This window comes from Patagioenas fasciata, chromosome 1, assembly GCF_037038585.1.
Source record: "Patagioenas fasciata isolate bPatFas1 chromosome 1, bPatFas1.hap1, whole genome shotgun sequence".
Taxonomy (NCBI): domain Eukaryota; kingdom Metazoa; phylum Chordata; class Aves; order Columbiformes; family Columbidae; genus Patagioenas; species Patagioenas fasciata.
The window spans coordinates 64,244,908-64,269,971 of record NC_092520.1 but is presented as its reverse complement, the minus strand read 5'-3'; the positions used below and the strand labels follow the sequence as shown (position 1 = coordinate 64,269,971).

General features: G+C 43.5%; 2 protein-coding genes across 2 annotated transcripts; both read right to left on the bottom strand.

The window, feature by feature from the left end:
- Positions 1-562: 562 nt before the first annotated feature.
- Positions 563-13,121, bottom strand: F10 (coagulation factor X). The gene is made up of 8 exons (XM_065829621.2): positions 12,816-13,121; positions 10,275-10,435; positions 8,770-8,794; positions 6,010-6,123; positions 4,705-4,845; positions 3,628-3,878; positions 2,706-2,823; positions 563-1,919 (listed from the first exon to the last, which is right to left on the bottom strand). Exons 1-8 carry the CDS (start codon positions 12,883-12,885, stop codon positions 1,372-1,374), a joined length of 1,428 nt encoding a protein of 475 aa, XP_065685693.1. The 5' UTR covers positions 12,886-13,121; the 3' UTR covers positions 563-1,371.
- Positions 13,122-15,178: 2,057 nt separating this feature from the next.
- F7 (coagulation factor VII) lies at positions 15,179-25,064 on the bottom strand. The gene is made up of 8 exons (XM_065829622.2): positions 24,735-25,064; positions 21,851-22,011; positions 20,721-20,745; positions 20,514-20,627; positions 19,499-19,639; positions 16,730-16,836; positions 16,105-16,225; positions 15,179-15,899 (listed from the first exon to the last, which is right to left on the bottom strand). The coding sequence occupies exons 1-8, from the start codon at positions 24,802-24,804 to the stop codon at positions 15,361-15,363; spliced, it is 1,278 nt and encodes a 425-aa protein (XP_065685694.2). The 5' UTR covers positions 24,805-25,064; the 3' UTR covers positions 15,179-15,360.

The following is a 25,064-nucleotide window of genomic DNA, read 5'->3' as shown; positions in this document are numbered from 1 at the left end:
TACTGCTGACTGCAGCAATACCTCGCTGCTGTGCAGAATTATATTCCTGATTTTTCAACCTGGTTTGCTCACAACACCTGCTTTGTGCATGGGGTTGGACCAAATCACTTTCATCTGTCCCTTCCATTGTACATTTTCCCACGATTTCTGTAACTACAACTGAAACTGAGAAGGTTTCAAGAACATATGGAGAAACACTACTACAAATAATACACAAAAAAAAATCAGAGTGCAGAGCTTCTGCCTTGAAACCTTACAGCACAGATCAGACTGTAGTACTCGAACAGATGATGTGTGGGAATTCATCGGTTGACTTTGCCTCTTTCTAAGAAAATCAGTATCTTGGCATCTAACTTGCCATTTGAGGACCTCTAGTCCAGGGAAAGTCTTTTAATTACCCCCTCCATTCTCCACCTCCTCATCAGCCTTGACATAAGGCAGCTGAAATGCATCACATGTATTTGCTCAGGATAATTCACTCTTTTTTCACTCTCAAATGAGATTTTGACTCCAGGTATTTGTAAGCTGACTGGAGGGAATAAAAAAACATTTAAAAAGAACAAAAAAGAAGAAAAGTTTTATTTCAATGGCCTGTGTTCATCAATATTGCACCTTACAGAAACACTCAGAACAACTCTACATGCAAGGAGCTTTCCGATCCTCAGCCATACACCATCCAGAACATGATACAGAAAAAAGCCAACATGCACATATTTTCTTTCTGATGAACAGAAGTGTTCAAATTAAACTAAAGTGAAGTACAATCCATGTAAAGCAAACCCCCATTTTAATTGGCTGCTATGACCTAAGCAGGCAGTTTTGTGGAACGTGTGATTATTTGGCATCACATGTTGAATACTTAGTTGTGTCTCAGCTTTTACCAAGCGAGCTTCCCTGTTCCCTTAATCTTCTAAATACTTCTGCAGGTAGAAGCCAAATAGCTCAAGTAATAACAAACTCCCTTCTCAGACAGCTGCTTGCAATGTGAGGCTTAACTGCAGTCCTGTCCTTGGTGCTTTCATCATGATTAGTGAAGGCTCATGTTATGTCCAGGAGCCTCTGGTGGAAGCACTTGGGCAAACAGACAGGAACCAAAATGGCCAAATAAAAATAACCAAACCAGCAAACAAAAGAGCCCACTGAACATTCATTTTTTCTGGGGAAAGGCCCTCATTGTCCAAATTCAAAACACCACCAGCAGTCCACATGTACATGCTTAATGCCAGGACTAAAACAAAAAGAAGCAGCACCATAACTTTAAGGAATCAGCTCTCAATACAATTTTAGCAGATGTGGACAGAAAAAAAAAAAAAGAATAAAGTTGCCAATACAGAAACTGCATCTTGCATCAAAGGATGAAGAGCCACAGCACTACAAGCTTTGTCTCATGCCCACTCTTACCCAGCGTAAGAACCTGGACAGTTTGGTGTAGACACCATATTTGCCTTTCTTTGCACATCCTTCTCCCCAGCTCACAATTCCAGTAACAAAATAAGTATCCTTATATCTGGTTACATGGGGCCCTCCACTGTCTCCTTGACAAGCATCTTTTTGCTCAGTTTCATAACCAGCACAGAACATGTTTTCTGTTATTGCAAAGTTAGTGGATTGCTTGCAAGTGTTCCTATCAACATAGGGGACTTCAAGCACTTTCAGTCTTTTGGATAGTCGTCCACCTTCAAATTCACGACCGAAGCCACTGACCATCCCAGATCTTTGGTTCATCAGAACTTCATTAGCAAAATCTGCTTCAGGGAGGCACGCTGCGATAATGTACTCGGAAAACGTTATAGGTTCCTTTAGCTTTATTAAGGCTATGTCATTATCATACGTCTCGGCAATGTATTTAGTGTGAACAAGTATTTTATCCACGGTATGCATTGTTTCAGACTGTTCTTTCTTTTCTCTGTCCACTTCGCCTGTGCAAGAGTAGTAAAAGGGTCATTAATATGGAGAGAGCACAAGAAATTAAGAAAAACCTTGATGAAGAAGAAGAGTAGTACACCCATTCCTAACGCTTTGCCTAAGCCTTTATAATGTACAGGTAAACTGTAAGAATGTATTATGATACTTATCAGCAGCATCTGGAGCAGTTTCTTTTCTGAGCTTTTGCCTTATGGAGATTTTGGTACCCGTTTGCATAAAAGCATAAACCAATTCAGCTAAACTAATGCAGCTTTGGGTGGATGCTCTTACAGGAACTTGGGCATGGTTTATATCACAGAAGAGAAACTGGTCTAAGTAAAGACTAAAACAGCGCAAATATAAAATTTGCTGATCTGATGCCTCAGAAATAAAGCAGTCATAATTCCTCTTCCTCTAGTCCATGTGTCACAGTTCTCCTTAATGTCCCTGCAGAAACAAATCTGCATGCTTCCAAGGAGCCAGCAGTGCTTGATGAAGCAGCACTGCTTGGATGAACACAATGCCAGCCAACACTTCGAGAACCTTTGTTCTTAATCATTTTCAATTAGCTGGCAAAGAAGAAAGGGATGCACCATTATCACCTTCCACATCAGCTGCTCCTCTCATTACAAAACAGGTTTCACACAATAAGAAGAAATTACAAAAAGCAAACAAACAACAACAAATCAACATACCATAAGAAATACAGTAATAGGAGTACATCTCCTACGAGATTTAGAGCACAGAGGATTAGTCTGCAACACATGCTCAGACATCACAGGAGTACAATAGCCACTTACCAACAACCACTTTTATTTCTTTAGATTGGTTCATGCAATGAGCTGCAGTAAGTATAAAATTTTCATTCAAAATAGTTCCACCACAAAACTCTTCCCCTTCCTCATTTAGCAGAACAGCCTACGAAAGAAAAAAGGTAACTGCAGAATTAAGGAGTTTAACTTCGATGAGCTATAAATAGTAATTCATTTCTCTGCAGAGTACACACATGCTCGTTAGTAGAACATGTATTACTCCACAGGTGTCTCCTAATTATCACATACACACACACATATGCTACAGACCAGCATGTATTGCTATGGAGTCTCAATTATCTTTACATGACATAGATGTTTGGCTTCCATGTCACCTCATCACAGTGCTTAGTGATATCTTTTAGGAACAAGACACTGACTGAGCAGGGGGAGTGCAGTCCCCAAATCACCGCATCCCTTGGACATGCCACCCCAAAAAATTCCTGTCCGAGTTCTGTTCCCATTTGACCCCTAGTTAGTGTCCTGAATACAGGAACTCATTTTGGCTGGTCCAAACTCAAGAGGAAAACTTAGATATGAAAGTATATTTGTGAAGCAAATGCATGCTTTACCTGACATGCTACCTAAATGGACTGCTAGCAGGCAGAACTGGAAGATGACGTGCAAAAATGGCACAGGTAGGCCAGCAGGACACAAAATCCCTCTCTGCTGACAGGTTAAGCAGCACCATCTAAAATTGTACAAAGCCTTTCATTTCAAAGTTTAAGGTTGCAATTTGCAAAACAGCACATTTCAGTGCTCAGGTTCACACAATTCAGCCACCTCCTGCTACACATCATGTCATACTACATGGGTAACATTCAGAAGGCAACCAGGTTAAGTGAACAAGTGCACACTTTCCCACAGAAACATGTTCCACTTACACACAGAGCACAAACACCAGGTTTACCTGCCATGGACATTCGCCAAGACGACACTCATCACCACCTACTATCCTGGTATCGACATAGGGAGTCTTGCCGCTTGTTTCATTGCCAGGGTGGAGAGTTGGGCTTTCTGTGGTAGTCACAAAGTCCTCCTCCAGACTGGCTCCATTTGTGGGAGAGATGGCTTGATCACTAGTTACACTGCTATTATCAGTGGGCAAAATAACCGACCTTTTTTTCCTTTTCACAAAAACTTTTCCACAAGGATACTTGACTGTAAAGGGAAGAATGTTAAAATTAGAGAAGGACAGACACAGCAGCACAAGTAGAAAATCCTTAACAACATCATCTCACAATAAATCAGTTAATGCATCTGTCTTCTTTTCAAAACACCAACAGAACCTTGGCAGATGCAACAATGGAGGAAGATCAGATGTTCTGAAAACTGAAAGTCATTTTGTAGTCCTAAAATTTGTCCATAGGTTCAGTCTCTGTGTTCTGTTTTCTGTGCCACTGTTTTCAAACTACTTATAATTTATTTTCAATTATTTACCGTGCTATATTCATGTACCTGCTCTTACTGAAACCATCTTAATTAGGAAACTGAGTGTTTTATTTTAGGAATAATATGGTTCATGACAGTAATTTTTTTTTTAGTTATAAAGGATGTAAAACCAAATATCATGAGTATATGGCTGATTTACCCCTCCCCCAGGTTTGCTGAAATACAACAAAAGCGTACAAATGTAAACAGCACTAATCTTGATTACTTAATGTCATCAGTTACTATTTTGCTAGGTTAACTGAAATCTGAAGCAGAAAAGTTTTGGCGAGCTGCTATTTTCTATGGAGTGTGTTTAAGTAAATGAGAATCAATTGCAAAAGCTTTTCTCCTGTCAACAGCAGTCTACTCAGGTAATTGTGTGAGAGACATCTGGCAAAGGGTTCCAAATCAGTCAGATTCAGATAGTCCATCACATGCCCTCACACACGGAAGGCTTTGGAAATCAAATAATTTGATCTCAGTGTTAACTCTACATCATGGAGAACACTGATGGTCGAAAAGACCACTGCTATCTGTTTATTACATGGCTCCATACCTGTTGAAACACAGCGTTTGCCATCCTCTGCTAGAACATACCCTTTTGCACAGGAACACAATACATCCTTCTGTACACTTTTTTTGATACTGCAGAACTGCTCACAGTCACCGTTGTTTATTTTGCAGTACTTTGGTATCACTGTGAAAGAGGAAAGTTTGGACAAAAACTGTAAATAAACACTGACTTTGGAGAAGATTTTGAAGTTCACCCAATTTAACTGCAGTTTTTAAACAGGATCTATATCTCCACCTGTAAAACACCTGAAGCACATTGTAGTCACATCACGAGTGGCTAACCTTAGCTTATGCCTTACAGCGCAATCACATTCACTGCATGAAACACACTTGCCCAGTCCATGTGGGCCCAGTGGCCGTATCTTGGTGAGCTTAAAAAAGCAGAGACAAATGTCAGTGGAAGAATGAATAAAACACTAACAGAGGAGTTCAGATATTAGTAAATTATAAAATCATATAATCATTTGGGTTGGAAGAGACCCTCAAGATCATTGAATCCAATCATTAACCTAACTCTGGCACTAAACAATGTCCTTAAGAACCACATCTATATGTCTTTTAAACACCTCTGGGGACTCAAACACTTCCCTGGGCAGTCTATTCCAGTGCTTGGCAACCCTTTCTGTGAAGAAATTGTTCCTCATATCCAATCAAAATCCTCACATGATTCCTCCCTCCTGCCTTAAAAAACTCAACTCCTCATCACTCCCCTGGTCCTGTGTCTGAACTTCAGTTCCATGCCCTCCCCTCTTTCTTCTTTGCTACCCATACACGCTCCAGAGACATCATGTGGGTAGCAGCTGTATGCCACAGAAATCAGACTCAGGAAAGATTTATATGCAAAAAAATTATTCCTCGCAAAGCTGAAAAAAATCTCTGCATTGTCTACTGAAATCTACTTTCTTTGCTTCTTCACTGCTGCGAGCTGCACAGGGAGGCTCTACTTCTGAGCTTGCAATAAAGGCTCTTTGATATCAGTTATACAAATCCTGTGCTTCTTAGTTTTACCATCATGTTTTGGGGCTCCAAGTTCATGTAATAAGGCACTATCGTAATTGAGAAGGCTTTCTTTGGAGCAAGTGCAACTTTGGAGTATTCACTGACACTATCCAGCTGTAAAGCCACTAGGGTTCCATGTTTCTGGCACTGTCCTCCAACTCACTGTTGACTGCCATCCTGCTCTGCATTCTTCCAAGAGGCAAATAATGCTCATTAAGAAAGAGTTAACTCTCTATGTTTCAGCTCCCTGGGAAATTCACTGCCACAGTTCTCTAAAGCAGAAACCTACCAAATTCACAGTTCCTGCCTTGATAACCATCCAAGCATGAGCAAGTGTAGGAACCAATTCCATCTTTACACTGTCCACCATACTGACAAGGATTTGAGCTGCACTGGTTTCCATCTACAAAACAAACAAAAAACCAAAATATTGTAAGAGTGTAAGCATTTTCAGTGAACTCTCAAGGGGTGATAGTGTTAATAAATAATTTTTCATCTTTTCTTTTAAAACATATGTCCCATGAGTTGCCACATTCCAGATGGAACTAACACTGCAGATGAAATAATTCCAAACCAGCAATGATTCATATATACATCCTCAGTTTTGCAATCTGTTTTTGGTGGCTGCTTTAAACAGCTTGTACACAATCCTTTTTTTTTTTTTCAGGAAAATATAGTAATACCTCATGGTCAGAGTACACATCATTTACAATGAAGGTTGTAAATGCAGACAGGACATTTCTATGTTGCAACTATTATCTAAAAATATTAACCTTTTGGCCTCTTGCATTTCTCTATAATTTCTGCATAATAATGACAACTCAACTTTTATTTCTTTAAAGGTCATCTCATCCCTGGTGCATGTCTTTTGCCATTTAAATAAACTGACACCAGCTTATTAATCAGAAGATGAACAAATTAAAACAAAAAAATACTTTACAAAGCCCTGTTAAATTCATGTGTGCAGGCCAAATTCCTGTTTTGTGCTGCTTACAGTACCAAAATTGTCCCATTTTATCCATCGAGGTATGTGCTTGAGCTTAAAAACATTAGCTCTTATGTCACACTCCTCACATTTATGCTGGGAGCTCCCACATTTGAAACTTATTTTTTCAGCCTTTCTTCCTTTCTGCCACCTGGACACACCTGGCTGACATGCCACCAGGTCCCCAGCCACATGTATCTCACAAACTCACATATAGGACAGTGAGGCTGCACTGTGTTTGAAGGCATGTTCCATGTTTGTACCCCCACAGAGGTATCTCACTCCTGCACTGATGCTCACTGTGATGGTCTCTCCCATCCTGTCACCTGCTATAATAGATTTGTTCAACCACCACATGACCTTGCTGGGTTCTTCTGTACTGTTCGATAAGAAAAGGAGGATATCTGGAGAAGTGACACTTGCTTAATAATTCATTGGTTTAGATAACATGTTCTTCAAATTTCTGTGTTTTACCACCTGTTCTGCTCCTGATTGGAGCAGCTGGAAGAACAGCAATACCCACAGAGGAGACAAGATGCAAGAAGCTGCTCATCCTAAGGACCCAGCTTCCCACTTGCATGGTGGCTCTGGCCTGTGACCTCATCTGCTGCAGCTTTATCTGCCACAGAGTATATCTGCTGGGCTTGATGTACTGTGCTTGCACCTCAACATCCCTTACGTACCTGCTCATGGCCAAAACCAACAGTGCTTCAGATGCTGCAGCTGCATGGTCCACCACAGCGGCATTGAAGACTGATGCCCATTCTCAACAGAGGGGAGGCGAGACAACCATTTACCAAAAGCAAGGCAGACCCAAAGCCTGCAGCACAGCTCCTGGTTTCTGCCTTCTCTGCACTCTGTTCTGCAGTGGTCTTAGCTTAGCAGCATCCTACTGTTAGAAAGCATACTTGCTTAGTTTTTCCCTACACTATAGTTGCTGCCGTGGTAATGAGTTTAATATTAATATTGCGGAAAAGCGTTGTAGAATCCCCTACTTAGGAAGTGAGGACAAATTGTTCTAGTGACTTGGCTGAGGGTAGCTGTGGTTTTCAATACTTCTGAACACCAATAAAGCATTCATGGATTGTGGTTTAAAATATATGAAACTGGCATTTCTGCTAAGACCACTGGCGCTGATGTTCTGCTGCTGGTATTCTCATGAGGAAATGGTTTGAAATTTTCCACTCCTGTTCACTGCAACATTGACGCAGCCTTTGCTTGAAATTTCAGCCCGCAGGGTGCAGTTAACCCCCTGCTTAGACTGTGAATTTGCATCTTCATGCAACTGTCTTCAGTTTTCTGCAGGCTCCCAAAGACAAAGCTGAGCTGTCTGTGGTCAACGTTTTTAAGGTACTCCTCCTAACACGCAAGCTGGACACATACTTTCAGGAGAACATGTCAGCAAACACTAATACATTAAAAATCTGTCCTTGCATAGTGGTTGCAAATACTAGAATCCTAATAAATACAACTCAGACCTCGGGAGAAATGGAAAAGGCTGATGGATAGTATCTGCTAATCTACCTGCATATCTTTGTGGAATGTCAAAACAGTTCTGTAGCAAACACACCACACAAAATGCTTTGTAATACAAGAATCAACAACACTCTGGCACAGAAGGTGGCAGGAAACTGGCAAGCGACTGTGCGACACAGTTTAATACTTTTGTGTTGGCTACAGTGCCACCCTCATCTGTGACTCTTTGCATCTTGAGTTCCAGCTCCCCCTCTGGAGGACAACTGACCAGCAGAGTCACACAACCAATTTCTGCTCCTCACTGTCCTTTGCGTGCAAAGGGATGATTTTTTTTTTTTTTCTGAGAGGACAAAGATCATCCCAGCAATTGGAGGCAGCTGAACCTTGCCTTTGAATGAAGCAACTGGGTTCAGGCAAGAGCAAGGCAGTAAATCAGATTCCTTCTTCAGTGGCAACACAAAGTGAGGGTGTCCCATGGTGAAAAGAGAAGCAGCAAGGGAGCAGGAAGTGGTTACTTAAGAGGTGTGTCCTTTTAAGCCTTGCAATAAGGCAGCTTAATTCTCTAAACAATCACAGAGTGTTTCTTACCTACATACACGTTCCAGAACTCCTCCTAAAGATACGTGTGGGAAAAGGGGAACGAAAGAAGACAAAAAGAGTTAGATGAGAATTACTGAATTCTCCAGAAAAGTATTTGAATATTTGAGCTTTCATACAGCGGATACTTGTGGATAACAATTGCTAAAACAAATATTTAAGTTACAGGCACATACAATGCCTTGCAGCCTGCTATTACTACTTAATAAATTAAAACCGTGTGACCATAGTGCCCAGCTCTACAGAAACAAGTCTCATGCATTTTTCAGAAATATCTAAAACACCTTAAAGATTTCCTAATGTGACTCACTCCGCATAAGGCACTTGATTTCTTGCATAACTGTGTCTTTCCAGCAGTTTTGACTGAATTTACTGACATTCCCGCAATGCCAAATTCTCAAGTCTCCCTCCCCCTCTCCATACCCTCACGAATCAGGACCTCAGGAATCCTAAGATTTAAAAATAGTTTGATTGATTTGTGTTCTTCTTTCCCTCCACATGGAGGATTCCAGGCATGTTGTCTGTCCAAGACAGTCCTTTTCAGTGGCATCTGGTCACCAGGCAGAACAGGCCGTGTTGTTTCTGCCTCTAGATCACCAACCCTTACACTTTGAAGTACTCCGGTGATGCACCCATGACTCTCCACCCAGCTCGTCTCAGGGCCACTCCAAGAACATTCTGGCCATCAAATAACACTACAGTGAAATGAACCTGACCTCAACTGCCATTTCAGGGCTGTTCTAAACAGCCACATATAGCTACAGCCAATGTTCCCAGCTCCCATCCACCACCAGCTCACTTCAGGTTTCTGCTGACCCCAAATCCCATAGTTGCCCCATGTCTTTAAGTCTCCTTTGAGCCTGCAAGCAGATCGCATTTCTGTCTAAAGTTAAGCAGCCATCAGGGTAGGGCAGTGACACAAGAGTCACACATACAAACTTCATTCTGTGTGGGCAAATTACCATCAAGGCATATAAGAAATGCCCACAGGATACATTCTGTTAATTCAAATGCTGGAAAGAGACCCACAAAATGATAAGCACTGCAAAGTTGCTTGAGATATGTTTGGTGAAATTCTCCCATGAAGTTCCATGCCAGCGTTTGCCTTCTCAACCTTCCTGCGGACTCTAAGAACTCTTAAATGTGGTCATGAGACTCAGCTATGCCACCCAGACAGGGTGAACAGATTTCTAAGACGGCTAGTATCCAATCATTTAAAGGTCAAATAACTCACAATGGCAATTAAACAGATCAGAACAGGTAAAAGAATGAAGGCTTTAACACGGACTGTCATTGCAAGAGCTGAATTAAGACTGTTATTGTATGTTTATGCCTTGGCAATTCCAGCCACAGTCAAGACCACTATTTATTTTTTGTGTTAAATGATTGGGAGTAACTTGTGAGTTTTGATGCACCAGCACAAAAGACCTCAATACTATTTTGTAAGCGTGAAATATTAATATATAGACCCATGTTTCATATTAGTTCATCCTTACAGTTTTCTCCTGGTCTTCAAAGGCTTCTCTTGCTTCTTCTTTTGAGCAGCGCTCCTCATTGCATTCTCTTTCAATATTGCCTTGCTTCAATTCCTCCCAAAAAGAGTTTGCACGTTTTGATCTTTCCAAGAACTTGTCAGCATTTTCTTTCTTGATGAATACTAGACAATAGGGAAAATTATACAGGTGTCAGGTAACATTTGGTCATAGTAAAGAGTCATTAGAAATAAATGAAGTAGAAACAAAACCAAAATAGAACCTCTCACCATTCTACCCATAAGCAACATTACCTGTGAGCTCAGTCCTCAAACACACCGACAGATCTCAGGATCTCTCAGAGCAGTCTGTCTCTGAGAATCAACAGCTACAGGACAAACTGTAGTGCTGTCCCCCCCCCCCAACTTCTCTCCTATTGTTTTTAGTCTTGAAAATAAGAAGATGCAGTTTGCTGCTGAGGGCTTATGTTTCTGTTGCTCCTGCTCAAGACTCCAGCCTTGAACAGGATGACTTTCCCTGGAGGCCATGGAGACTGCATTCCTTGATTTGGTTTTAAAACCTGACAACCAGGCAACATCACCACCTGCTCCAGGGACTTGTGGTGCAAAAAGTAAATGACACACAAACTCAAGATGCAGTAAAGTGTTTACTAACACATGGGAAAAGCTGTTTCACAGTTCAGCTGGTGTATGAGTTCTGCCCTTCACCACACCAGATCCCACTGCGCTGCCCTGGGGTCTTCCTTCCCTCTTAACAACACTTCCCAATTGCTTGCAGAAATATTACTCCCTTACAGATATGTGTGCAGGCAGAGCCAAGGAAGCTGTGTTCTAAGCTTTACTGGAGAGCAGAAGTAAATGAACATCAGTTTTAGCAGGAAAGTACAGCTTAAGGTCAATTCGCTGCGTTGGTTTATTTTTTTAAAAGCTTGGTGTCATGGAAATGGGAGACCTGCTGCCTTCAAGTTCAAGATGCAGGTAGTTGTTGATTTAAACAGAAGGCTCAGTGACATTAAACTCAGCCCAGCCACTTGGCTGCATGAACAGTACTGTTTACTCTCCAGTGACTTGTGCACACATTACCAGATAGGAAAAACAGAAATAACATTGGAGTAAATAAATTGTCAATTACCCTGTAAAAAGCATATGTTCTAGGAAGGTTTGCAGAGTTTGGAAGCTGGCACTTATCTTTTAAAATTTAAAGAGAATAAATGCTTTCCACTAAGACTGGAGTGTGGAAGACAGTGCTGCAGTGCTGCAGATGGGACTTCAAGGCCAATGGTTCATGCTCAGTGGTCAGTTTGCATGTACCTTCTGGAGCATTCTTCATGCAGCTCAATTCGGCAATAAAGTTGCTGATAGTAATCATATAGCCTAATATCCCCTAAGCGAACACAGAGGGGACTTATTCTGCTTTCACTGAAACTGATGCATCAGCCAGTGCTGTTTTTACTAACTGATCCCATAGAGCCCACGGGTACTTTGGTGTCCCACTAGTTCTGAAAAGGCTCCTTGCAAGGAAGGCTTACAGAAAGTGTTTGTAACTTGTAGTTCAGCAACTTTTAGTTCATTCACCCGCTATCTTGTTTGCCCTTAAATCCCTCCCTGCAGTGACAGGAAAGTGACAGGATGCAGCCGGTGGAGTTATCGACTCTGTATGCCTTTGCCTCCACATCAGCCATTTAAGAGGATGTTTTTGTAAACTTGAACCAGCCAATTAGTCTTCTGAGGCTGGCCATTCTCTTTCCCAAGCTTTCTGTCATACTTCCTTCTTTGGAGACATCAAGGAACAATAGGCATTGGTCAACTGAAGTAGGACGTTCCAGAAACGTGCAGAAGACCTCATTTTAAAGCCTAGGAGGGCTGACTCACTGAAGAGCTCAGAACATTTGAAAAGCCACTTGGCTGGTGCTGCTCTGGACTTTGGTGTTGACCCTAGTGGCACAAACAGAGGGTGGGGGGATGTGCTTCCCTCATTCCCCCCAGCCCCTCCATGGCCAAGTGCACCCAGCCCAGCCTTGGCCAACCTTCCCCTCACAGACTTGAGCTCCTCAGGCTGCCAGGGCAGCTGTCCTCGGTATTCCCATTTTATAGGGGGGAAATGGGAAGGGGCAGCAGCCTGGGAAAGGCATCGAGGCACCACAGCGGGATGTGGCTCCAGCACCCCGAGGTGCCCCTGGGAGCTCCCTGCCCCCAAGGTGTATCTCGCCCAGTTTTCGGTGGGGTGTGGGGAGCAGCACAGGTGCAGACAAGCCCTCTGCCGGTTTGGAAACCAAGCCCCGAGGAGAAGACAAGTCTTGGGGTGTGCGCTCCCGTTCCCCACCGCGGCTTCCCGCGCAGGCAGGGGCCGGCAGGGCCCCCGCCCTCGGGGGGGACCGAAAGGCTTTCCCCCTAACGCACCAAAGGTTCGACCCCCCCGCCTGTAGCGACGACTCGTCACCGCCTCCCGCGTTCCCCCTGCAGCTACCAAAAGCTATGAGGAGTGGGACACACCCCACCCCACTAAAAAAAGAAAAGAAAAAAAAAAGAAAAGGTGCCGCCTTACCGTCTCCTTCAGCCCGGAGCTCGCTCCCGAGAGTCGCGCAGAGGAGGAGAAGCAGCAGCCGGCGGGCCATGGTGCCGTGGATCCCCCGCTGCTGCTGCTGCCGGCCCTGCGGGACCGCGCCGCCGCTCGGCGGGTCGGGTCGGGACGGGACGGGACGGGACGGGACGGGACGGGACGGGACGGGACGGGACGGGACGGGTCGAGACGCGACCGGAGCCGAAGCCTTCGCCCGGCTCGGGCAGGGAGAGACTGAAGCGGCGTTGCTTCACCCTGCCCAGAAGTAGCGGAAGCGCCGGGGAAGGGGGAAACCCGCCGCGGGATCTCTCAGCCTGGGGGGGGCGGCCTGATGATGAGGCTCTTCTTAATTTTTGTTTTGTTTTTTCTTTGTTTTCTTTTCTTTTATTTTTGAACCTAAGGAAGCTGGCATTTGTAATTTTATGTTATTTGCAGGGGAGAATAAGTGAACCATCACTCCAATGAGCCAGAGGTGAAGTCGGCATTGCCCCATCCAGCGCCAGCAGGTGCGGGGCTCAGCGCCAGGCTGAACAGGGGCAAAGCTGGGCTCCCACCCCAAAAAACATCTGCTGGCCTTGGCAGCTCCCACCTGCATTTCCCACATCCCAACACTATAACCTGCTGGCTCCACACTTTCAACACGCAGGGCCTGGTGACCTCGGCCTGGCACTCAGCCTCCATCTCCCCTTTAGGGGGAGTTTCCCTTGGCTGTGCCTGGTGAGGTCTCTGTGCGCTGAGGAGGTCACATCTTTGATGCTTCAATAGCCTGCAATTTGGTCTCCTTCATCTTCTTGACTTGCTTAAATAGACTGTTCTATCAAAAATATACCTGAACTCCAGCTTTGTTTTGAAGAAAGACACTCTGTGCAGTCATTAGTACTGGTTGTATTCTTTCAGCATTTTAGCCTTTTTCTGCAAGACGATAAGTTGTTCATAAATGTCAATATTTACACCGGAACATTACAGAGTAGAAATCATCCTATGGAGTATGTAAACCCAAAACTATTCTAGCTTGAGGGGTCTGAAGAGGTGATTTTGCAGTGCTGAGTGGTTCATGTCAATGAAAATCAGGTTTTGTTTGCTGGTCACTGTTCCTAATCACCTTCCTGGGAATATATTCTGCTGGCATATGTGTTTTCCTTTAAGAAGAAAGAAGAATCTCTGGGGTATGTTTTCATACTGTAAGAAAGACCTCTTACTTCTCTGGTCTCTGGAATGTGCTGCTCTTCCCAATTCAGTTCACTACTTAAATAAATAGTATTCTATTCTTTATGTCAGCAAGCAAGTTATAGGATGTCCAGTATTACATGGTATATGTACTATATAATGTCAATGTTTTCCTGTGATAATAGAGTATGGTCAATTTTAAGTGTCCTATTTGATGATAAGCTTTTGTGATTGAGCTGATATCCAGCATGATTTGAATTAATCCAAAGTGTAAGTTTTGCTTAGGATACTTAAACTATTTTCTAATCTCCTGGTCAGTTTTATCCATGATCTCCCTCACCTTTTCACTGGTTTGATGCTTAGGCTAGAAGGTGCATTTTTTAATTGTATAGCTGATGGTGTTTTCAGAGCTTTTCATGCTCTACCATTCATGCATTAAGGCTTTAGAGAATGGTCTTATCCTGTTCTGGTTTTAGATCTCAGGACAGAGAGTACAATTTAGATTATTCTGGACAACAGATTAAACAAGCATTCCATTTAATTTTCTCTGTTTTGTGTCAAGATTAAATACCAAGATTAAATCAGTGGTATTCTTCACCGCTCATAAGTATAGGGTTAAATATTACACATAGTAGCCTTACTGCAATAATGCTTGTTGCAAGAAGACTAAAATCAAGTTTTTGTAGCAGATCTGTAAATGTGAAATTAACCTTTTCCCAGCTTTCTTTTTCTGGACGCTCTCTACAATTCCTCCCTCTCAAATATACCTGTTGCCACTGCAACTGTAGGAGAAAGCTACTTTAATATAAGCTAAAAGAAATACTTTTTCTATTTCTTATGCTATTGCATCATTATATTACAAGACCCATCAACATAGGAAGTTGTGAAAGCCAGAAGCATAAATGTGTTCAAAAGAGATTGCACACACTTGAGGACAACAGGTTCATTTAAGGACCATTCCGTGCAACTTCTGGCTCAGGAAATCTGTACATCACTGATTACCAGAAGCTAAGAGGGCAGCCAGAGGATCATGGTATGCTTGACATGTTGCTGACAGGCTTTCTCTCAGCATCTAGATCTGTCCCTTAGCAGATATGGGTGGAGAATGAGAGAGACTCGGAGTCCTATTTGTTGTGACCATTCTGCACCTGCTTGACAAAACATGCAAGTTTACAAATAACACTGGTAGGGAAGTTATTTTATATATTCAAGTTGGCATAAAGCTTGTTTGAAATCATTAATAGTGGTGTGGGTATCACAGGTATCACATATCTAAGATAATGACAGAATGTTTCAATAGCGAAATGGCACAGTGGGACTGAGGGGCAATAATATGATCTGGAAATGATCTGGTTCAACATTATTAATCCATGTGCTTCTTCAACCAGTCGATGTATTTGGATACCCTTGTGTAAACCCCATAGCTGCCTTGAACAGCACAGCCCTTCCCCCAACTGACAATCCCGGTCAGAAACCAAGTGTTCTTGTACTTTGTAGCATGAGGACCACCACTGTCTCCCTTGCAGGAGTCCTTAACACCAGTCAGGTCTCCTGCACAGAACATATTCTCTGTAATATTTAAATCAGTCTCCTTTGCACATTCTTGTGTCTTTACCCGTGGTAAATCAACTCTCATCAGAACAGAAGAGGTGGCACCTCCATCTAGTAGGCGTCCCCATCCGCTCACTGTGGAGAACTTGATGGAAGACAGTTCATACACTGCAAACCGTTTTTCAGGCAAACATATCGGCACCACATAATCAGTGAGGTTCACAGGTGTTTCCAGATGCAGAAGGGCAATATCATTATTGACTTGTCCATTCGTGTATCCTTCATGAACTATTATCCTGGCGACTCCGCTTTCTTGCTCAGTTTTCTCATCATAATTTATTGCGTGTTCACCTGGAAAAGTTATTAATTGCAAGTCAGACTGGGCAGCTCCTTGGTTCCTCAGAAGCTTGCAGAGATGGGGGGTTTCTAGTCTGACACTTAAGGACAATTCCCTTATTCTGTCAAAGCCTGCACTTTTTGTCTTTTACTCTGGTTTGTCAGGATGAGAAGGTGCTGCTGCGACAGCATCTCAATGACATGAAAGGAAGATACATACCCAGTCTCACCCGAAGCTCTTTAGGATGAGTATAATCCAAACAATGAGCTGCAGTGACCACCCACTCTGGGGCAAGAAGAGTACCGCCACACTTCTCTTTCTGATTCTGTATTATAAGGGCCTGACAAAATAAAACAAATTTATGTCTTACATTAAATGTGTACTTGATCTGAATCTCAGTAGTCAGATGTTATATTATTTCTTTCTGGTACTTTATGCAACTGTGTTTGAGAATACAGTGCTGACTGAAGGATTTAGGAGGGGAGAGCCTTTCCATTGACATTTTCTCCATCTTGTAGTATGGACCCAGCCCGTTGTGGCCAAGAGCATATCCCTGCAGGCTGCAGCTAAAATTCTTGCTGACAGTAAGGTGGAGGGCTAAGGGGTTAGGAGACAGAAGAGCTTGTTTTACCACTCCACTCCTATGAAAGCAGTCACTCCAGAACAAGGCTAAGATGTGTGATTGAAACAGGTGGATCTGCTGGCTATGGATGAAAAGAGAATTTGATTATCCAGACCTGGCACTTTTTATTGATTTTTTTTACATAATAGATTTAAACCAATGTATTTAAGAAAGCAGTTTCATAAGAAAAAAAAAGGCAATGAAAGATTTCTGAAGACTTACTTGCCATGGACATTCACCTGGAGGACAGATTAAACCACCTACTATTCTCCCTCGTTCAGTTACATTTTTTTTTGCCAGTACTGGTATTTTTCCACATGGGTATTTCACTGGAAAACAAACAAACAAACAAACCAATCCAAAGGGCAGCAAGTGTGATTTTACTGCACTGAATTCACAGCAAAATGTGTAAGGTCTCCAGTGAAGTTATGTTAGTTGAAAACCTGGTTTTTAGTCTGGGAGCGTGAGTTCTCAAAAGTAACTTAAAGCAGCTCAGCAGGTAAGTAGTCTTTTTGTTTGGCAACAGCCAGAAATGTTTTTACAAATAGGCTGCAGGGCTATATGTTGTCATTGACATATAATCACCTACCACAGGAGTTTGCAAAAAGTGTACTTGCTTAAGAGAGATGTCAAACACAATGAGGTAGGCTGCAGGCTGGAAAGCAGAAATGACTCTGTCAGACTTTGTAGTCTCCATGTTTTCAGTAACCCTGCTGACTTTAACTCAGCTGTACCAATTGCACAGCATCCACAGTATGGTGTGACACAGGCTTAAACATGGGACGTGCAGCGTTTGTTTGGGTGGACCCGAAGATCTCCTAGGAGCAGACATTATGTCTTCTGGTATGCCTCCCAGCAGACTGTGCTTAGTTTGCTTGGGTCCAGAGCATCCTTGCTTCTTCCAGAATGCACAACTCAGTCTAAGGTCTGCTTTCAGCGTACGCAACCATGTAAAGATTGGCAATAAGAGAATCACATTTCCAGGACTGAACCTGTGACTGACATGCAGTGCAGAGGAAACCTTGGTGTTTTCAATACATCCTTCACCCAACAGTTTTCATTTCAAGACGGTTGTCTACCTTTGAGACTTTTTTGTGTGCCATGTGGCTGTGTTGTAACTAAACACCCCATCCCTTCCATCCAGCAGTCACTCTGTGATAATCATAAAATCAGAGAATCATAGAATAGTTTGGGTTGGAAGGACATCCAGAGGTCATCTTCTCCAAAACCCCTGCAATGAGCAGGGACATCTGCAACTAGATCAGGTTGCTCAGAGCCCTGTCCAGCCTGGCCTGGAATGTCTCCAGGGATGGGGCATCTACCACCTCTCTGGGAAACCTGGGCCACTGTTTCACCACCATCATTGTAAAAAATTTCTTCCTCATGTCTAGCCTGAATCTCCCCTCTTTTAGTTTAAAACTGTTGCCCCTTGTCCCATTGCAAATGCTGTGGAGAGTGCTCGCTTTCTATCACTTTGGGGACCAGGGCCCTCCAGTCTATGCTGAGCTAAATTCAACATCTCCACAGATCTGTAATAGCTTGAACGTGCCAATCACTTCAACTTGATACAAAGGCAGTATCAAGCTTTTACAGGTACAGGCAAGGTATGGAGCAACAGGACTAGCTCTTTGGTGGCAGCTGGTGAAAGATCAGCATAGATGTAAGACAAACCCATCCCCTCTAATGCTGTATGCAAGGCAATGCAAATTTGGAAGTTTAAAAGGACCGTCATGAGAGATAGACAGATGGATGGTGAAGGGACTGGCAGCGTGGCAGTGAAAAGTTTTGTCTCCTTGCAACACATGGTCAGCGCTACAGGTATTTTGGTCCCCAAGAAGCAAGCAACAACAAATACATCTTCCTTGCAGGGGAAGACATGCTGAAAAGCCTCTGGGGACTATTGAATTCTTTGTTCTCAGCTTTTAACAAGAGCAGCTTCTCCATCATGTGATACTGCAGAATCTGTTAATAAGGGATAAGCACATTAGTAGACACTTTTTTCCTACTGAAATTGCTGTTGTTGAGAGCTAGGTTGTCATTATCAGTTCTCTGCATGAGTGCTCCATTGAGGTGCATGTAGGGGGGCATCACCCCTCAGAATTACTTTGCATGCTTCCTGCAGTTCTGTCCATTATGTTTCTATCCCCAGGGGTCACTTTTTCGCCTCTAATAAAGTAATTCAAATAGGCATCTGCAAGAGTCAGGTGCCAGCTTATGTATTGGGAAAATAATTAACTTGCGCTACCTTAGTCCCAATTGAAATTTACCTTGTCAGATGAGTAAGAGAAATATCTGGCCATAGTGTCTAGAGGAATACCAAAAGTGTATTAGTCCTATCAAATAGAAAAAAAAAAAAAAGAGTAACTGGTTTTCTTTGGTTTTAATTGGCCTCTTTCCCTCTTGACACATGTGGTGAAATAAATATGGTAATAAAATCCATAGTCACAATTCCAGATTGGAGATCCAACAGTAAAAGTATGCTGTCCACAAAATAAGCTAAAACAAAGAAGGACTTGTGAGGCCCAGAGCCCCTCCACTCACCAGAAACCCCTCAGCCTGACCCCAAATCCCTGACTACCTGCTGCTCTGTTTTATTTAGATCACTTGGCCATGAGCTTGTCTCCACTGCTCAGTTCTCTTCCCCTAGACCAGAGGCGAGAGTGCTCCCCAAGGAGGAGACAGGGCTTCAGCTCCCTCCTCGCTCCTAGCAGGTGGGATGTTCAAACTTGAATTTCCTGTGTCCCAGAGGAGCAGACCTCTGGTGGTGGGAAGCAGAGGTCCCAAAGACTCCCTGATCAGTGTGCACACTTTGCCAGCTGCTTTTCTGGGGTATCTAACTTCAACCAGAAGCCCAAATGGACCGCTCTGGACTCTGCCCTTAAAGAAGAGGTGTGGAGCTGGTGGCTCTGGGTTATACCTCACACCTCATGATGTGTAGGTGTTGAAAACTTATTCTAGAGCTGGTTTAGGCTTAGTATCTTAGTATCTTACCTCGGGGGATGCAGGACACGCCATCACTTGCCAAAGTGTAGTCGTCTGCACAGAAGCACACGCGTTTTTCAGACTGTTCATCAGTGCAGTACTGTTCACAGCCACCGTTGTCGTAAATGCACTGCAGTTTGTCTGCCACGGCTAAAGCCAGACAAAGAACATTTAGGTTTCCAAATATGGATTTTGGTGCTTAACACAAGTCAGTTGCAACTTGAAGTGTTGACAGGGAAGCAAGACACCAAAGCAAATTCCTGGGATTTATGTAGACTGCATCAAAAGAGCCTTCGATTTGGCAAAAGCTAGGTAGGCCTGGTTCTCCAGGGATTAGGGAAGAAAAGGTTGTGTTTAAGAAACATACACCTAAAATTGAATTCGTGTCCATTTATTCATTAGCGAGCTGTCTGAAGGATGAATGTGTTGTAATTGTGTGCTAACCATTGTAATATATGACTGAAAAATTATAACTATTTTGTATTTTGCCATTTGGCAGAAGGATGCTCTGGCATGATAATTGAGACTGTCTGGTTAGGCTTGACAAGTGCCTGGTCCTTGTTTTAGCTCAACATGTTCTGGGGGTGTAAGAGGAGTTGTCAATATGCAGTGCCCACTGAAATCAGTGGAAAGATGTATATTGACTTCATTAACTGCTGGATCTGTCCCCTCAGGCTTTGTATGACTCATGTGTGGTGTGGTTCTCCTTCACGTACTGGACCATGCTTCTGTGTCAAAGTAACTTCAGCACTTAGGTAGGAAAAAAATAAATCCTCCTTTTCTCTCAGATGGTGCATGAAAAGCAATTTTTTTCACAAAGTCATAGGGTAATAATTATCTCGGTGCCTTGCAGTGCCTGACTGCCAGCCGGTTAGATCCATCATGCGTCACCACAGGCAGTGTGACCAGTGGCCGTCACTACTAGAATGATGCAGAATGATAGTGACTGCTACTGTTTATCTCTATGCCTTGCATTTGAATTAATAATGGCATTTTAATTTTGTTAAGCTATGCCAGAGCTGACCTTTTTCACAGCTTTTGCCCTCATATTCGACAGGACAGCGGCAAACGTAATCCTGAAACTGGTCGTCACAGCTCCCGCCGTTCTGACAGGGGTTGGAGTCACACTGGTTAGGGTCTGTAAAAACATTCAGTGTCAGTCTGGCTCACACGGAGAGCTGCAGCAGTGGGAGTATTTTTGCAGCCACTGGAACATCCCGAATGATCATACCGGAATAGATGTGCCAGAACTCTTTCTGGAAGAAAAATATGTGAGATTTAAGTAAAGAAAAATTAACTTTGGTTAAGTCCTATAGCCCTTGTAGCACAGGAAGGGTTACAGACAGCCACAGTGATGCCTCTTCTGTCTTTATAATTTATGCAAGTTGACATCCATTCAATATTCGACATTATTTTCTACATTCTACATTGTTTTCATATACAAATAGAGAAGGGCACTGTGTAACACAGACACAGAGGTTATCCATCAAAAACCTCTGCATAGTTGAGGTAAGATTGAGTGAAAGAGATGTTGAACAATACAATCATTTAAGATATTATTGGATCAGTAATTACTAGGAGGCCAGGGAGATGACTTAGAAAGCATCCACTTTCCCACCATCCCCCAGACCAATGTTGCCTGGGGTGGCCCATGCAGTCTGCCCTCTGGCAACTCACTCTGCTGCTGCATGTCCCCCATAAATAGAAGAGAAAAATGGAAGAGCAGGACATGAAGTGCTTTTTTTGCTTTCACAGTTTAAATTGTCAAAGAACTTAAAATGGGTATATAAGAGAGATGGGCACAGACTTTTTAGCAGGGTCTGTTGCAATAGGACAAGGGGGAATGGTTTTAAAGTAATAGAGGGGAGATTCAGGGCAGACATGAGGAAGAAATTTTTTACAGTGAGGCTGGTGAAACACTGGCCCAGGTTGCCCAGAGAGGTGGTAGATGCCCCATCCCTGGAGACATTCCAGGCCAGGCTGGACGGGGCTCTGAGCAACCTGATCTGGTTGCAGATGCCCCTGCTCATTGCAGGGGGTTGGACTAGGTGACCTTTGAAGGTCCCTTCCAACCCAGACTATTCTATGATTCTATGAAAGCACACCCTAGATCAGGGGTGTCAAACTCATTTTCACCAGTGGTCACATCAGTCTCGCGGTTGCCTTCAAAAGGCTGAACGTAATTTTAGGACTGTATAAATGTAGGAGTAGTTACATTTATACAGTCCTAAAATTACGTTCGGCCCTTTGAGGGAAACCGCGAGGTTGATGTGGCCCCCAGTGAAAAAGCGTTTGACACCCCTGCCCTAGAGTAAGGGGAGTCTGTCTGACTGATCACTCACCCAGCCCCATGTTACTTACTGTCCTTTCATCATCACGGTAAATCTCTCTTGCTTCCTCAAAGGAACACTTTTCTTCCATGCATTCTCGCTCCAGTGACCCCAGTTTTATCTCTTCGAAGAAGCTGTTGGCTCGTCTTGACCTTCGAAAAATGCTGTGTGCCTCTTCCTTGTTTAGAAAGACTGAAAAACAGTGACACGTTCTGTTTGTTGTACAGCTGTCCCCTCCAAACACAAAGGAAGGTGAGAGGATTTCCCCTGAAAGTTTTTTCTGCTTCCCAAATTTTCTATGAGATACTTTAGAAAAGAAATGGGCAAATGTGAAAGAGCCTCCTTCCCCTGGCTGGTGCCTTAGGTGAGGTGGCAGCACACAAGTACAGAGCCCAAATCTGAAGAGCAGATGCCATGTTACACCAGCACTATATGTCAGCAACCCCTAAGATAGCATCACAGATCATTCAGTAGGCCTCAACAGTTGCAGCACAGTTTCTTTCCATTCTAGCAGCCAAAAAGCATGTGTTGCTTTATCTAGTGCTGACATACATGGCGACACCTGATTTTCCTGTATTTGCTGCAATAAGCCACCTGGTGACAGGTGGATTCCAGTCACCTCATCTCCCCAGATCTCCATTCCTCACTGGTGTTACCTCACACCCCTTCACCCTCTGGTCCAGCAGAAGGCACTTCCCCTGCCACTGGTGGACCACAATTATAGAACCACTGCTTTAATATATTTATCTTCTGTTTTCTTCTCTTAAAAAAGTCTGCGTTAAGGTACATAGGGAAGGCTGGACAATGCTGTTTGCATTGTGGATAGCTCCTAGCTGCTGCCAGCACCATAGACCACAGCCATGTGTATCTTCTCCCTTTGTGTCTCTGCCATGCTTTGGAAAGACATTGGTACATGGGTTCAATAGCAGATGTGAGCAGAGCTCACACCATAGAGCTATGTCAACTTCCAGCTGACAGAAGTGTGCACTGAAAGAGCTGATGGCATCATCATCACACTGATCTGCTCCTCAACTTCAGGACACAAGCACATCACACAACTATGCCCTCCTAGTATAATTCGGTATAGTGAACAAGAGGTCTCAGTGCTTTCACTCCATGTACTACACAGAAAAAGTCTTGAAATAATTAATTCTGAATTTTTTTTCTCCTCATGTCACTAGGGGATTCTGAAGCTTCATGGCAACAACTTACATTTCAGTGCTTTTAACTATTTCACCTAGGATTGTGCGTAGATTTGGGGACTGGGGCTGCTGTATACTGCCTGCTGTTCCCACAGGATATTATCCACTATGTTAACTAACTCCTGAGAAAGACGGAGTTACCTCCTACCTGCTGGAAGGAATGTCGTTGCTGATGGATAAGATTCATGTGTCCTCAACCCTCATATACACAAACATGAATCCTGAGAAGGTTTATTCCAGTCTGGTGAGCTATCTCTAAACATGTGTGGCTAATCAGAACATTTGCAGAATTATATGCAAAGTAGCGGTAATTTTCGCTATATGTCAAATTACTTAAAGGAATTAAATATTGTGTGGTGCTCATTGAATTTATCTCGGGGTGCTTCATGCTGCCCATCAGAAAAGGACCTGGGCGTGTTGGTCAGCAGCCAGCTGACCATGAGCCAGCAGTGTGCCCAGGTGTCCAAGAAGGCCAAGAGCATCCTGGCTTGTATCAGGAATAGTGTGGCCATCAAGACTAGGGAAGTGACCGTCCCCCTGTACCCGGTGCTAGTGAGGCCGCACCTTGAATTCTGTGCCCAGTTTTGGGCCCCTCACTACAAGAAAGACACTGAGGCATCTTTCAGGCATTCAGAGGCATTCAGAGAAGGGCTAGAGAGGTGATGGAGTCACTGTCCCTGGACGTATTTGAAAGACATGTAGATGTGACACTTAGAGACATGGTTTAGTGGTTGGACTTGATGATGACTAGAATAGATTTCAGTTGTAAGCGAGCTACAATGATTGTCTGGTCCAACCGCTTGACCAATTCAGGGCTCACCAAGCTGAAGTATGTTATTAAGGGCATTGTCCAAATGCCTCTTAAACACTGACAGTGATCTTAAAATGTCTTTTCCAACCTAAATGGTTCTATGATTCTATAAACATTCGCCCATTTTAGGAATGTCAGCTGGGTCTTTCTGCCATGGTTTTTAAGTCAGGCTGTATGCATTTAATATGGCTTTGTTCAAAGGCTTGTAATTAACCTTACACTGCAGATACATGACACACATATCATTGCACAGGCTCCAACAGAGGAGCGTGCCTGGGCGCGTGGCTGGGGACATCCTCCCGCTTTTATTGTGGCATTGTCCACTTGTTTACATTGGAACACTACAGACCTTGCTATGTGTTTTTTCCAGCTTTGTTCCTTGCAATGCAGGAGACCTAGTCATTGCCTAACTGGGAATCTGAAAGCACTGGGGCTGCTTTATTAATTTTAGATCTGCTTTTCAGACACTTACTGGAGATACTGGAGAGCTACCACCGCACTGCTTTTTACTGCTGCTGAAACAGCATGGATCTTCACCTCCTTAATTTCTCATCAGCTGAATGACAGGTGATTCTCGGCTTTGAAAAATACCCCAATTCAATACAAAATAACAATAAACCCAAATCTATGGTTTTGCCCAGTGGGCAGGCAGTTGATGGTGTTCCCACAGTGAGAGAACAGATTGACTTAGCTGCGTTGAAGTGCTTTTCCTTAGCTGGCAAAACAAGTGCATGGATGCCATCACTGAAAGCAAAAAAGAGCCTTAGAATAACTCACAGGCACAACCAGAGGCTGGACAAACATGCAACAGTGCTCAAAACTTGCAATGAGAATTAAGTCTGAGTAACAGGAGAGAAGTCCATTGCCAGTAAACATAATTACAGCCATATCCTACGACATACCTGCATCCAGAGAAAGAGGAATCAGCAGCGGGAAGCAGAGAAACAAAGCCACGCACTGCCTGGAAACCATGATGAACCCCGTGAGCCAGCGTCCCGGTTGTGTATTGACATTTCAGCAAGGACTGTTTGGCCAAAGAGCTCCGCTCCAAATGCTCAGAGCCAGAGGAGGGGCCGGCGAGTCATGGAAACAAGAAAAGATCTGTGACAGTCCAGCAAGCTGAGCAGAAGGTCACACGCAAATCCTGCAACCTGCCCTTTTCACACAATCAGGAGCTGGGTTCTGAAGTGCACTTTCCTGACCTGTGCAAAGGCCATGCTGGCTACACAGGC